General features: G+C 42.5%; 1 protein-coding gene across 10 annotated transcripts in view; it reads right to left on the bottom strand.

Annotated features, from left to right (window-relative positions):
* Positions 1–14,608, bottom strand: part of RBFOX1 (RNA binding fox-1 homolog 1) — a 1,498,136-nt gene that overhangs the window by 75,087 nt on the left and 1,408,441 nt on the right. For 8 of the 10 annotated variants that reach the window (XM_029222049.1, XM_029222042.1, XM_029222047.1 and 5 more), the window contains one exon: positions 8,104–8,184. The exons of the other annotated variants lie outside the window; for them this stretch is intronic. In XM_029222049.1, coding sequence (XP_029077882.1) covers positions 8,104–8,184 — 81 coding nt within the window. The remainder of the gene's footprint in view (positions 1–8,103; positions 8,185–14,608) is intronic. 10 annotated transcript variants of the gene reach the window in all.

The following is a 14,608-nucleotide window of genomic DNA, read 5'->3' as shown; positions in this document are numbered from 1 at the left end:
GAGACTGGACAGCTGCCTAGAGGGTCCACCTGACCTCTCTCTGCTCAGACTTTTCCAGGAGCAGAGCAAGGAGCTTCTGGTGTGTACGTCTAGAGACTAGTAAAGATGGAAGGCTCGGGATTCAGTTAGGCTGGTTCAAAGTTGATCCATCTGAGTGACCGTGGCCAGTTCTTCAGTCCCTTGAAGACTAAATTTCCTCATGTGAAAAGGGGGCATGATAATAATAATGCCTATTTCATAGTTTTCTTGTGAGGATTAAGTGAGAACATTCATGTGAAGGGCTTAGCAGAATGCTTAACGTATAGTTTAAGTGCTCAAAAACCATTGCTTATTGTTATCATTATGATTAATTTTTTTATTATTTCAGGGCTGGAACTAGGCCTCACCTTGGGCATAAAATGTAAGGAGGAGAGGGCACCAAAACCCCCAGGATTAGGATAAATCATATTTTAATGCAATTTTTTTTAAGTTAAAATGATTATTAAAAAATCCATGATGAACAGACTCTCAAAATTTAAATAAAGAAGTGCTGGGCTGAGCCATATTGGATCCTACAGCAAAAGAAAAATGAATAATATTCATCTTGATGGAAAATTTTGATATTTTGTTGATCATGGATCTTTTTCCATTCATTTCCATTTTTAAAAAAAATACAGTAAGTCCCATACATACAAATGGGTTCTGTTCTGAGGGCGAGTTTGTAAGTCCAACAAAATTAACCCAGATACCCACTCACACAATTGGCTATATATCACTGCTTTTACTCTTGCTTCCAGACATCCTGGGCTTGAAATAAAGATACTGTGCTACTGTCCTCTACACAGTACTGTAAAGTACACAAAAGCACAACCACTTGTAGAGGATGCACGCATGTGACAATGTAAGCCAGACACATGAACTAAGTTACGTAATTGGACATGCGAACGCACGTTTGCATCTTTGAAAGTTCGAAACTTGAAGGTTCGTGTGTAGGGGAATTACTGTATTGCGTCAAAATGTTATTTATCTTGATGACTGAATTTTTTGGTGCCTCTTTAAATTTTGTCTGAAGTGAGCGCCTCACTTGCCTTGCCCCAGCACTGATTATTATTCTTTTAAGCGATTCCTCCAGAAAATATTAGAAAAAGCCTCTTGGAGGCCACCATGAAGTTTGAGTTACCAGAAGAAAGACAAAAAAGGGCACAGTTGTTTAAATCAATGTATCAGTAACACAATGACCTGTTCGTGCACCTTCTATTAACTGAACTCCACCTACTGACATTTTCTGTGTTGGGCAGAAGAAAGAGGAAGCCATCAATTAATTTAGGCTGTTCCTTTAATTACAGAAAGCAATGGAAATTCTATCAATTACCTAAAAGTAGAACAGGACAGGCCTGATTTATGTATGTTTCTGCCACTTAAATCATTGTTTTATGAATTCCACACAATTACTTCCATAAAATCTGCAATCAATACATCAATTAAAACTTTGCCACTACACTTACCCTTGAGTTTCATAAAAGTTAATCAAGGAGAAGATGCTTTTGCATTTTGATAACATTTAGGTTCTTGAGCATTTGCCTGGGATATCAGATTTTTTTTTTTTTTTTCCTGTAGTCAGGGGTGAAAATATCCAGGGGGAATTAACAGTCATCTTCCTTTTAATTTACGGTTTGTCCTTACGTGGATCTAAAAATTCAGCCATGGCTTCCGTGGAAGTGTGTGAAAATACACCTGTTTGCATGGATAAGCATATGGGACTATATAGAAATTTCTGTTGGAAAATGTTTTTCTGGCCCTTGACAAATAAAAGTGGCACCTGTGTGTCAAGGGACTTGCTATGGACTGGATTGTGTCTCCCCCAAATTCACAAGATGATGCCCTAACTCCCATTGTGATGGTATTTGAAGATGGGGGCCTTTGGGAAGTGATTAAGTTTAGATGAGGTCTTGAGGATGGGGCCCTCATGAAGGGATTAGTGTTCTTATAAGAAGAGATAGCTGAAAGCTTGCTGTCTCTGCCATGTGAGGCAACCATCTATGAGCCAGGAAGAAAGTTCTCATCAGAACTGACCATGCTGGCACCCTGATCTCAGACTTCCAGTCTCCAGAACCACGAGAAATAAATTTCTGTTGTTTCAGCTGCCCAACCTATGGTATTTTGTTACGGCGGCCGAGAAAACTATACGGTGCTAAATAAAACTTCTCCTGGCAGGGATTCTGTCACTTAAAATTATGTCTAAAGCTGGTAACAAAAGGAAGGACAGATACATTTACCTATACTATTAAAAATGTAGAGTGGAATGGAAGCAGAATTAAATGGCCAACACAGGAATTATGTTTGTAACATCTATGGTATTCATAGATAATGTCCCTCATGAATAATTTCCTCTCGATGTGAATTAAAAAATAAAATGAGAAAAATTTGGAAGAGAAACAGGCAGATGTGTACTGGAAATCCACAAGAGGTAACGTCCAAATGACAATTAACTATGTGAAAGATGATATTCCTCACTAAATGAAAGGCAAAGGCAACTAGAGATGCTATTTTTCACCCACCTGGTTTGCAAAATTAAAAAAGAGCAAACTATGTAGGTGCTGGCAGGAATGTGGGAGGGGCTGACAATCCTGTGTTTGGGAACCTCGATGTGGCATTTGGAACACGGGTATGTCAGAGTGTATGTAACGATGTTTGTTGCAGCCTTTAGGGAGAGGCTGAAAAAGAAGGAGTTTGAATGTCTGTGGACAGAGATGGTTGCATGAACTCTGGACCATCCACACCATGGAAGAGCATGAAATTATCAAAAAGGCTTAGCAGGAGATAGTGAAAATGTGTTATTAAGTGAAACAAAATGTGATCAACATGTGTAATGTGCATATAATATGGAAGCTACTGCTCCCCTCTGTATAAAAACAAACTGCTCACACCCCGCATTTCATGTGTGTATGTCCTTCCCTGCATTGTTATGGACAAAATGTGAAAAGATACTTACCAGGGAGTCAATATGGATTACTTGAAAGGCGTGTGTCTGCGGATAAGTTGGGGGATATTACTACATTATTCCATACAGATGTGTGTGTGTGTATGTGTGTGTATTTGTCTGCTTCCCTCATTACAGGGAGTATGTGCTATTTTTGTAATTTAAAATCTATTCATTAAACTGTAAAGACAACAAAATAAAGCTGGTCGCATTTACCTATTTCTGGACACTACTCCATATGGAAATAAGTATCGGTGAGAGCTGGCTTTGCTAATCCAAATTGGAAGTGGGTGTTCCCATTCATGGAACCAATGATTTAACTCTTGATAGTTTAACTAAGTAAAATGGAGGTAATCTCTTAATTTGGAAGAAAGGTGAAGAAAGGTGATATGCTCTTTACCTTCCTATTTCCGCCTTAAGCTGTTTTTTTTATTTTTAAGGTCAGGTTTAAGGATGCCTGAAGATGCACTAAACCAAAAGAAAATAAATTTAAGAGCTCCCAAGATCTGTCGAATAATAACCTGAGGAACTTTAGAAGAGGGAGGAATTCACTACTCACAAAATGTTAGTGCTTGATTTGCAGGGAGGGTTTTCAATTAGTTGAACACTACCATGATTTCAGATTCAGGCATTTTCTTGGATCAGATTTGTTATATATGAACTATCTCAAATTTTTCTCAAGTGTATAATTGTTTAACAGAGAAATAATCTGCTGTCAGTATATTTGATTTTGTTAATATTTAATACATCTACTCAAATTTACATTTATCTAAATTTGCCATTGCTTTGGATTATCTGGAAAAGACTAATGAACTCTCAGCCTGAAGCCTTTTTGATATAAGCAACCACTTAATATATGCAAACAGTGCAGACAATAATATAGCTGGTGCCCTTGCCCTGACAGAAGGAGCCTCCAGACCCCTGGCCCTAGGAAGGAGTGGGCACTGAGCAGGTCTCCAGCCCTGACCCCACTTTCACCAAACATCTCTGTTGAGGGGCTACATTGTTTGCTACTCAAAGCAAAGCACAATGTTAATTAATTAATTAGTTATTTGAAAATTGATAAAATAATTTAATTAGTTTAACTTAGTTGATTAAAGGTTAATATTTTTTTAGACAAAATGTTAATATTAAATTTTTTGGTCCAAGGTGATCTTGCCTAATTCTTCAGAGTTTTGATCAGACTTCATTTAAATCTGATACACTATGGATGGAAGTGGTTTATTAGGACACGTAAGAGGATATTCTGGGATACAACTTGAACTGGGGTTTCACATGAGGGTAAAGTTTGGGGAAAAGGAGGAAATACTGGACTCAGTGGGAATGTGATGGGAAAAATCTATGGGATTCGGTTGTATTGCTATTGAGCTCTGAGTGAAAATCTTCCTCTTAATACTTTCATGTTCTGGATCATGTTATGAGGATGATTCACTTAAAGGGGGAAAAATCCATTATGCAAAAATGCATCTTAAAAAACAGTTAACTTCAGTAGGAATTATTTTCATTACAGACTAATTCAGCAGGGTTCCTTTAAAAACCATCTCTCCTACTGCACTTAAGGGTGTTATTTACAGATGATTGGCTATTCTGCTGGGCAGAGGGGCAATTTAAGTCAAAAACATCCAAGGCCAGTTAAAGACCCATGGAAAAAAGCACAAACTCAGGATTAATCCTGAAAGTCCGTAAACACGTAGGATCCCATTGACAAATGTGTAATTTACACACACCTGGCTTCTGGAGTGCGACTGTTAGATAAAAATGAGAAACACATGCATTTTCAAGCTGAAACACTGGGGTAGCCTAAAAAAATTGCTGAGACGTAAGGGAGCCTCAGCTTTGGGGAAGAAGGCTGGATTCTTAGAGAAAAAGAGGCCATGCCATTCAGACTTCCAAAACAAGGCACGTGGCTCTCAGCCCTGTGTCTATCAGACCTGGAGAAAGGAAAAGAATCTTAGGTGACCGTTATGTTGGTCCCCAGACTGTGTGTGTGTGTGTGTGCGTGTAAAAATGAACCTTTACTTTCTGGCTGAATTATTTATAGACAATACGGTGTGACTTTGTACTAAGATATACACCTTAATCTGGAAGAGAAAATATGAGTGTTCCAAAGAAGCCAGCTAACTGCAGACAGGTCTAGTTCCAAAAGGCACTGCTGACCCTGAGAACTAGAGCAGAAAGGAAACCTTAGCGATGTGTCTTAGGTAGGGATGGATCATCTTTACACTCAGCGCCATTGCCTCAAGATGGAACCGAACTCACACCCCTGGGAACCCAAGTGGAGCCGGAGGGGTCTCAGGGTCGGCTGTCCTTACAAAATACCAATTGAGCTTGTCAATCTGAATACTGCTGCTTAAGGATTTGACAAGCGAAGATCCTTATTGCAAGAAACTAGCTTTTGTTTTGCTTTGTTATGGGGTAGTACGATTAGCTATTTATTCGTTTTCCTTAAAACTATTATATACAAAGTGTATACAAGGACATTTATTTTCCTGAATATTTTTGAAAAATTGCTATCAACCTAAGTACCCAACAACGCAGTGGGTGGATAGATTAAAATATAATATCATTAAACAATAGGTTATTATGAGGCCATTAACATATTTTCATAAAGTACATATGACATGATAATAAGCGAAAATAATAGGATGAAACTGTATAGGTAATATGATGGATTGTGCAATTTAAAAATGAAGGGTGTTGGACACACGACACAGTTTCTATAATTATTATAAATTTTAACTTTGCAACTCAAGAAGAGAAGTCTAATTATAAAGAGTGATACGATATTGCCCTTTTGGGTTTGTAATAATAAAATGGACCTTTTAAATCAGAGATCAGCACACTTTTTTTGTAAAGAGCCAGAATGTCAGTATTTTAGGTTCTTGTGGGCCACCTACGTCTGTCACATATTATTTTTTGTCTTTGTTTTGTTTTTTAATCCTTTGAAAAATCTAAGAAGCCATTCTTAGCTCACCAGTGTTACAAAAACAGGCTGGGGGCTGGATTTGGCCTTTGGGCTGTGGTTTGCTGATCCCTGCTTTAGGTGATTTTATTTTCTCTGTATGCTCTACCTATTTTAACTTGGAGAATTTGTGACATATTTCCATGCTTGACATTTATGACACATTTTCCCCAAGTCACTTTAGAATAGCTATACCAATCCAAACTAGCCCTTTTTTGGAGTTAATTTGTTTCGTTCACTTCTATAAAGAAAAGTGAAATATACATACAGCATATAATCGTAGAGAGCCACGCTGTCCAAGATGGTAGCCATCAGCCCCAGGTGGCTAATTAGAGTAACATTAAGTAAAATTAAATGAAATTAAAAATTCTGTGCCTCGGTCCCACGAGCATGTGTACTGAACTGTGCAGATATAAAACACTTCATTCTATACAGTTCTGTAGGACAACGATGTCAGAGAAAACCCCAAATAATACTCTGGGACTATGGTGAGTTTGGGTCACCCTCTCTCCTACGGAAAATAACATTTATGGAGAAGGAGGGACAGGTATTTACAATGGAAAGATGATGAGATTTAGAGTCAAATAGAGCCAGAAAAGCAGACAAAAGTTGATTAATCTCACCAAGTTCAAAAAACAAATCTACCATATCCTGGCTGTGTGATCCTGGGTGAATCATTCCACTTCTCATTGCCCTCCATTTCCTCAGCTGTAAAGCAAACATTATAATACCTACCTGGTGCAGATTTTGAGGATTAAACAAGGTTAAGCCTGTGAAAATGTGCGGTAGCTTTCTAGTTCTAGGAGACACATGCAGATAATTTACACTGGCCCAAATGGGACAACATTCATAAATTCAGAAAGAACCATTTCTCGCCAGTATGGTTAGATTTTGGCGTCTTGGGGACACGGAAAAATACCTTGCATTTAAGGAATGTCAAAGCTTCTGCTGAAGATTATACTTTGCTTGGGAGAAACAACTGGCTATGCCCATGACCCGATGACTTCAGAGACCCTCGGGTTTCTCACAACCATGACGTTTTTGGCTTCCCTGTGACTGTTTCTAACCTTTGCCCCCGCAGCGAAGAGTTTGATTTGTCTCAGTCTTTGGGAATTGAGATGCTAGATCTTGGTACATGGTGAAGAGTCCCCTCTTGTCTCTCATCCTCTTAATTGCCCTGAGGCTGTTGCCTCTACTCTCCACCTGCCCCTTCCTCTAGCTGATCTCAGAAGCAGCCCACCTTCCCTCTGGCCCCCGGGCTCACTTTTGACCACCAATCCCAATGAGGACCCATTTGGCAGTTATGGGGATTCTCCAGGGTGTAGACGCACTGTATGAAATAGAGGGTAAAGTCTCGGCTGTGCCAGGGGACTTCGAGGCAGGGCAAACCAGCTGGAGAACCACGGTGGACTCAGCTAGAACTTGTAATTCTGCAACCTGCTCTGGGAATTGGGGTGTGGGTGGGGCATTCTCCACTCCAGAGGATCCATCCCAGGCAGAGAAATCCTTGATTTTTTTCCATGCCAACACTGTGATCTCTGTTCCATATTTATTTTTGGTCTCCTCCCCCTGGCAATTCATGGCTATATCTATTAAAGTGCTTTTTTTAATATTATTCCCCCCCCAGTTAAATGGGGGAGAACCACATTTTTCTTTTATTTCTTCCTCCTTCGATGAATCACAAAGGATAATACAGCCTTGCAAACAAGTCACTGGCCACGGGCTAGTAATATTTCCCACAATGAGAAAACTGTGCCCAAGATCACCAACCAAGCACCTTTTGCTAGGGTAGGGTGTCACTTGGATGGCCTGCATATTTTATTTCAATTATTTTCGTATTGATTTGCAAAGCTGTGATAGAAGGAAGGCAATGAACTATATCCCTCCCCTCCCATCCCCCTGCCCCCAACCCAAAGCCCCATCCTTTGGCCCCAATCCTGACAAAGGTCTAACGACGAATGGCTGGGACAGCTGGGAAGTGAGGATTCAGACATGAGCAGAGGGGTTAGATGCTAAGGCAACAGGGAAAACCAGAGACATGCTTATGAGAGTCAGCTTCACCTCACAGAGAGCAACAAGGGAGGGTGGTGCAGAGGGAGTGGGAGAGAACTTACATGGCAGGGAAGGTGATTGGACTCAGACTTATGTCACAAAACAAAAAGAGCCACGAGAGCGGGCTTACTTGCGGAGGTATATACAAGTGAACTGGGGGCACTGTACATGGAAGATCCCTCCTGGTTTGCCTGGCACAACAGCACGGTGCCTACGGAAGAGAGAGAGAGAGATGGTATCTGGTTGGGGGACAGGCACACTACACCTGGGAGATCATATGGCAATGCAAACGAGAAAGGCAGAGAAATGAAAACACAGCCACACGCCCGAGCGCAGGATGGGGACACCCAGGGAAGCCCCCTGCCTTGGCCAAAGGGGATTGGTAGGAGCCCACCCGCCCAGCCCACCACGCACATGTCATTCTTTTTCACATGGGGTTTGGGTGGTGGGGTCTGATTTCAGATCAGGAATGCAGGCAGCATGGCATAATCAAAAGGGAGCTTTAGAAATATCACAGAGAACTGGACAACAAGCTTGACTCAGATATTACTTAGCTGTGTGATCTTGATAAGTCACTGAACCTCTCTGTGCCTCAGGATTCCCATCTGGAAAATGGGGGTGAATATACCTATCACCAGGAAGGGTTATGAATCGTATTACTGGAGAGGTGCCCAACACAGGGGCTGGCATGTAATAATCACTGAATAAATGGTAAGCGCATGCATCGATATGTTTAAAGAAAACTTTTCCTCTCCCCCATTTTAGTTTTTCTGAATCAGTTCTTCAGAGGAAGAACAGAAGTAAGGCAGGGAAAAAATAAAAGCAACTTGGCCATCCCTGGGGCCCACCCTGGACCCATACTGGACTCGGGTGAGACCACTTTTGGCTTCTGCGTTTCCAGTTTCTTCCCTAAAGCTCTCTGCCTTCCAGCAGGAGAGGCTGCTTCCTAAGCCTGCGGACCATGGCTGCACTGTAGTGATGACACTCCTCTCCCTGATTTAAAGCAAAGGCTCTCAGGCTTATCCTTGCAAAATGGAGTTTTATAGCAGGGGAGAGTGGTGGAATCCTGAGATAGCTCCTCAATCTATGACATCTTGTGAATAATACCCACTCCAAAGATGACCAGGTTAGGGAATCTTCAGGGTATCGGTTCTGTTCTCTCGCTGCCGCGAAGCTCAAACTCAAAGAGTTTGAGAAGAATGAGAGAGACCTTTGAGGACCTGTAAGCGTGTTACTGATGATGGAAATGGGCTCCTGTGGTTTCTGTTCCCTTCCCTGGCTGGGCAAGGTCAGCCACCTCCATTTGTTTCTGCTTTCTCCTGTCATCACAGCCGCTGTGAAGCAATCTCCTGGGAGAAATAGCCCTGACTTCCAGTCAACTCACCTATATCCTTGGAGACTTGCCCTTGGGAGGGGTTCTGCAATCCTTTGGTATCTTTCCCAATGTCAACAAAAGGGAGTTAGAACCTCTAGAGTGAGAGGGAGGTTTGCCAAATAGAGAGGGGCTGCCATACAACAGCATTAAGAGACAGGAATCTTTTCTGAACTTCAAAACCAGATGCAGTTCCAAAGGGGGTCTCCAGGACTATCATCCTTCAGGTATTGAGCCAAAATAGAGGAGTCACATGAGGAGGACTAAAAAGGTTTCCTCAAATTCCACCCTGTGTTCCCTGTGTTTCTCTAGATTCTGTACATTGCATCCAGGCAAAACAAAGACTGTTAAAATCCCTAAGGCACCTCACCCTTCCCACAACACGAGGTCGGCCAATTCCATCCCATCTTTGACAAGGAGAAGTAGCCCATGGACAGAAGTTCTATCTGAAGGGATTCCCCCCCCAATCGTTCTCACATTTAACCTGCTATGCCATGCTTATAGCTGGAGAAGAGCCCCCCTCTTTCTCCTCCTCCCACAAAAGCCTGGATAGAAGAGTGAAATTAACTAACCCTCTCTGATAGTCAATATATTGAGAGTCTGGATGGGCTTGAGTCACGATCAACCTCTGCTAAACTGATAGCTCTTTCTTCTTTCTACTTGATTTAAATATAATTTATTGCAACATGTAAGATGAGACTTCACATGTTCTAATTTCTATTCAGTAGGTTTTTCCAGTTCTGGCAGGAAACTGGCATAGTATAGGGATTAAGAACAAACTAAACACACCCAGATCATGGGGCACAGGGTCCAAAATCAACCCACAGGAGGCAGGATACCTCCGAGAAAAGACTTGTCCTAGCCTCTATTCTGCTTTATCAGGGAAGCTCCTGATTTTGCAGGGGCTGCCTGTAAGCTTGTGCTCAGTGCTAGAAATCTTAGAAGAAACTAATATTTCTATAGGATATACAGAAAGCTACCAGATCAGAATCTTCTGGGGAGAAGGGGACCCAGGCAGGCGGATCGTGAGAAAGCTCCCTGGTTAAAAACCACTTTAAAAACGAGATCTGAAGTTTCTTGGGGTGCCTAGGTTTCCAAAGAAAAATATAATTGTAGCAAAAACATATCCAGAAAGGCATTTCAGTATTGTGCAGTTAGAAACCTTAGGGTCAATGTTCAAACTATGCTCTGTAATTTAGTGAATCCCACTGGGACACAACACAGATTCTCTCTAGAAAACTAAATCCTGGAAGTGCATAATGATGCTTTCCTAATTTTCTTATGCTGTGGATTCTGAGAAAATAGACTGAAATAACTTTGGATGTCCTCTTTGTAGCAAAAAAAAAAGTCTTTATGCAATGATTTTGACCTTTGTAAAATAAAATCCATACTGTCACAGGACTTGGTTTTTATTTTACCTGAAAACATCCTCCAATTTAATTTGCAAAGTACTTATTGTATGTCCTGTTAGTGCTTTGTGACCTTTTCTTACAAGAAAGCTTTGAATTAAACAAAACCAAAGCGGCAGAGAAGACTGTAGCCTCCCTGTGTTTTTTGGGTGGGGGTCAGTAATGTGTGTTTGTTTAAAAAAGTCAGTCAATTAGATAATAGGGTACAAGCAGCAGTATGAGGAGTGTTTACAAGGTCATTCAAGGCACTTTGTGATAACCTGTATGGGAAAAGAATCTAAAAAAGAGTGGATATATGTATATGTACAACTGAATCACTTTGCTATACAGCAGAAAGTAATACAACATTGTAAATCAGCTATACTCCAATATATTTTTTTAAAGAGGTACTTTGTGATATAGCACGGACTGAGCTTTCTAATGAGTCTCCCAAACTGAGTCTTTGATCTGCCCCCCAACATAGACACTCCAACAACCATGAACTGTCTATAACCATCGCGACGTCCTGTATTTCTCAGACTTCCGTGCCTTTGCTTTATAAACCTCCTTAGAATTTAAGGATGGCAACTATGTTCAAATTATACCACTATCCATCCATTCCTTAACCAGGAGAAACCATTCATCAATTTCAATAGTGTCCTTTCCCATTAGCCTGGAATCCTCAGGATCATTCTTAACACAGTTTCTAGGCAGTTACTATCATTAGATCATTGTCGGTGGACGGGATGAAACCTCTATCCTACTCCTGCTCTTACTGTTAGGTTAAACCATATGAAATTGACCTTTCTTATGTCAAATAGGGTTGACATTGGCAATTATATGTGGTTCAACTGAAAAAAAAAGAAGTGGTTCTCCCCTACCCCCAACCCCTCTGCATTAAGTGTCACCTCCTCTCTACCCAGTCTGCAGGAGTTAATTACTCCATCTTCTATGCTCCTATCACACTTAAAAAATCTCCCTAGTAGATTCTTTGATACGCAGTATTACAACTTTTTATTTACATATCAGTCTTAGCTACTGAGAATCCCCCTGGATCACAGCCAAATCATACTCATCCTTTTATCCCCAGCTCCTAGCAAAATACCTGGCCCTCAGAGGGATTAATGAATATGGTTGAATTATTATGTTTTTAAAGACCTCTTCATTTCTATTTTCTTTGCTAAAAACACTGCTTTTCCCAACCAACCTTTCTGTCCCTTGTTTATAGCTGGGAATTTGCATGCCTACAGTTCACACTTGTTTCCTCCTCTTTTCTGGTTCTTTGAAGGTTGACTCATCCAGTTTAAGTGGAACCTGAGTAGCCTGGTCATCCATTTCCTGGAAGGTTGATGACTCTATCTGCAGCTGCAGGCACTGGGATCCATGTGACAGACCACGATCTTGGGATCATCAGAGCCTTTCCCAAAGCCTGTCACGCTCACTTGCGAATCAGAGTGCCATGACTGTCAGCATCCTAAATTCTGGCAAGATGTGGGTCCCCGTGGCCGCCCTCGGGCTGGATTTGGCATCTCCAGCGGGGGGAGGGTGAGCCAGGATCCATACCTCAGATGGGGCAACCCAACTCTTCCTTCTCACCTGGAGACTCCCCACTGTGTAGAGGGCCATTCCTGGCCCATGGAGGGGCAAAGAGAAGCCCAGCAGAGGTGTTTCCTACCACAGACAGGAAGGGGAAACTAACGACATTTTATTTTACTGTGCTGCCAACCCTTCCGTGAAGAACTTGGACTCAAACGAACTGGAACAAGGGTGTAGTTTCACCCCTCCAGGCCTTTGCACAGGGTGGTTCTTCTCCCAGGAATCCCTTCCTCTCCCCCTGAGATAATTCCCCTCCCTTTCCACTGGGCTCTGGCTTCTCCTCCTCCTAGAGACCGGGTCTATTTGCCTCTACCTGGCCAGGTTCAGCTTCCCTCCTCTGCTTTTCTAGATTGTGTTGCAATGGTCTATTTAACGAGTATCTTCCCCATGGCACTGAACTCCAAGAGGTCAAGAATCATGTCTTGGGCTTCCCTGGTGGCGCAGTAGTTGAGAGTCTGCCTGCCGATGCAGGGGAAACGGGTTCATGCCCCGGTCCGGGAGGATCCCACATGCCACGGAGTGGCTGGGCCTGTGAGCCATGGCCGCTGAGCCTGCGCGTCTGGAGCCTGTGCTCCGCAACGGGAGAGGCCACAACAGTGAGAGGCCCGCGTACCGCAAAAAAAAAAAGAATCATGTCTTACTCATCGTCCTGTCCTCATGGGTCCAGGGACCTAGGCTCAGAGTCAGGAAGCAACTGAGGAGAGAAACTACGGGAAGGGATTCTGGTAGGCAGCCCTGTCACACTTTCAAGAAACAAAATTAGAACATTAAAGGAAGAAAAGAAAAGCTGTTTTGCAACGGTTGCCCTTCCATTTTAATACCAAATAGGCAGAGCTACAAGCTAGTCCAGTGAAATGCCTAGGCCCTCCCTATAATTTCTGAATTAAAAAAAAAAAGTCAAAGAAACATTCCAATTGCCTAGCAACTGGGAATGACTGATTCGCTTCATTAGCTCCAAGATGAAGATGGGCTGGGAGATTTAGAGAAGGATGCTCTTATCTCTGTTGAAATGCAAAAGACAAAGACCCAAAGCATAACAACAACAAGGCTTTGTAAAACATCTAAGGGCCAATGGGAATTCAGGAGCACCTGCCCTGTGAGGTCTGTGTGTGTCCCGTGGTCCCTGTGTCTCCACAGACATCTAAGATGTGCTAGTCCAGGGTCACTTGAAAACAGAGATCATTGCTGGAGTCCCGCTTTCCGGATGTCACTTGTCCTACGATGGGATCCAGGGCGTGCTGCCCCAAAATGTGCCTCAATGGCATATTGGTTAGTTTGAATTAAAGTTACTTAAGAATACTGAAACTTCTCTCTGCCTCCCTGAAAGCAGGAAATAAATCTCCCAGGTGAAAGGTGCCCTCCCAGCATCTGGAAGTAGAAAGACACCCTTATCATCAGAGATGGGGAATTCTGGGCCGAGAAGCTGCACCAACAAATCTTGTGACTCCTTTAATTTACTACCCCAAGCTCAAACCAAACTCTGTTTAGACTCTTTACTAATTCATTTTCCAAAGCCTAAGCTTCTTTGTGCTGTCAATTCCTCACACATTTATTGTCTCTTTGTCTAAAAAGTATAAAAGCTGCCTGCTTTGGCCACTTCTTAGGTCCCATTTCTATGAGACCTCTGTGCACACGTATTAAAATTTGTTTCTTTTTTTCTCCTGTTCATCTGTCTTGTGACAATTTTATTTTTAGACCAACCACAAGAACTCAAGAGGGTTGAAGGGGGAAATTTCCCACCCCCCACTCCCGATACCTAGTAACTCTAGAAAGAGGGCTGAGGGGAAAAAGTCCCAGAGGGGACCATTACAGAGCTGCCTTCCTGTCTCCAGTGCTCGGCTCGGGAAAGATGGGGCTATGAGTTCATTCATTCAGCAGCCGTCTATTGGGACCTACTGTGTGCCCACTGTGTGGATCTGGGGTACACCTGCTGAACCCCATATGCTTTTTTTTTTTTTTTTTTTTTTGCGGTACGCGGGCCTCTCACCGCTGTGGCCTCTCCCATTGCGGAGCACAGGCTCCGGACATGCAGGCCCAGCGGCCATGGCTCACGGGCCCAGCCGCTCCGCGGCATGTGGGATCTTCCCGGACCGGGGCACGAACCCGTGCCCCCTGCATCGGCAGGCGGACTCTCAACCGCTGCGCCACCAGGGAAGCCCTAGGCCTTTTTTATAGATGGAAAAAAAGGAGGCACAGAACAACGATGTCATTTACGAAAAGGCTTATCACCAATCAGAGGCAAATTCCAGGTGAGAAACCAGCTATCTGTGTTCCTCGAC

This window comes from Monodon monoceros, unplaced genomic scaffold (assembly GCF_005190385.1).
Source record: "Monodon monoceros isolate NGI ecotype Baffin Bay Population unplaced genomic scaffold, NGI_Narwhal_1 Super_Scaffold_13, whole genome shotgun sequence".
Taxonomy (NCBI): domain Eukaryota; kingdom Metazoa; phylum Chordata; class Mammalia; order Artiodactyla; family Monodontidae; genus Monodon; species Monodon monoceros.
Note: the sequence above shows the minus strand (reverse complement) of the source record. Positions and strands in the feature narration are given on the sequence as shown.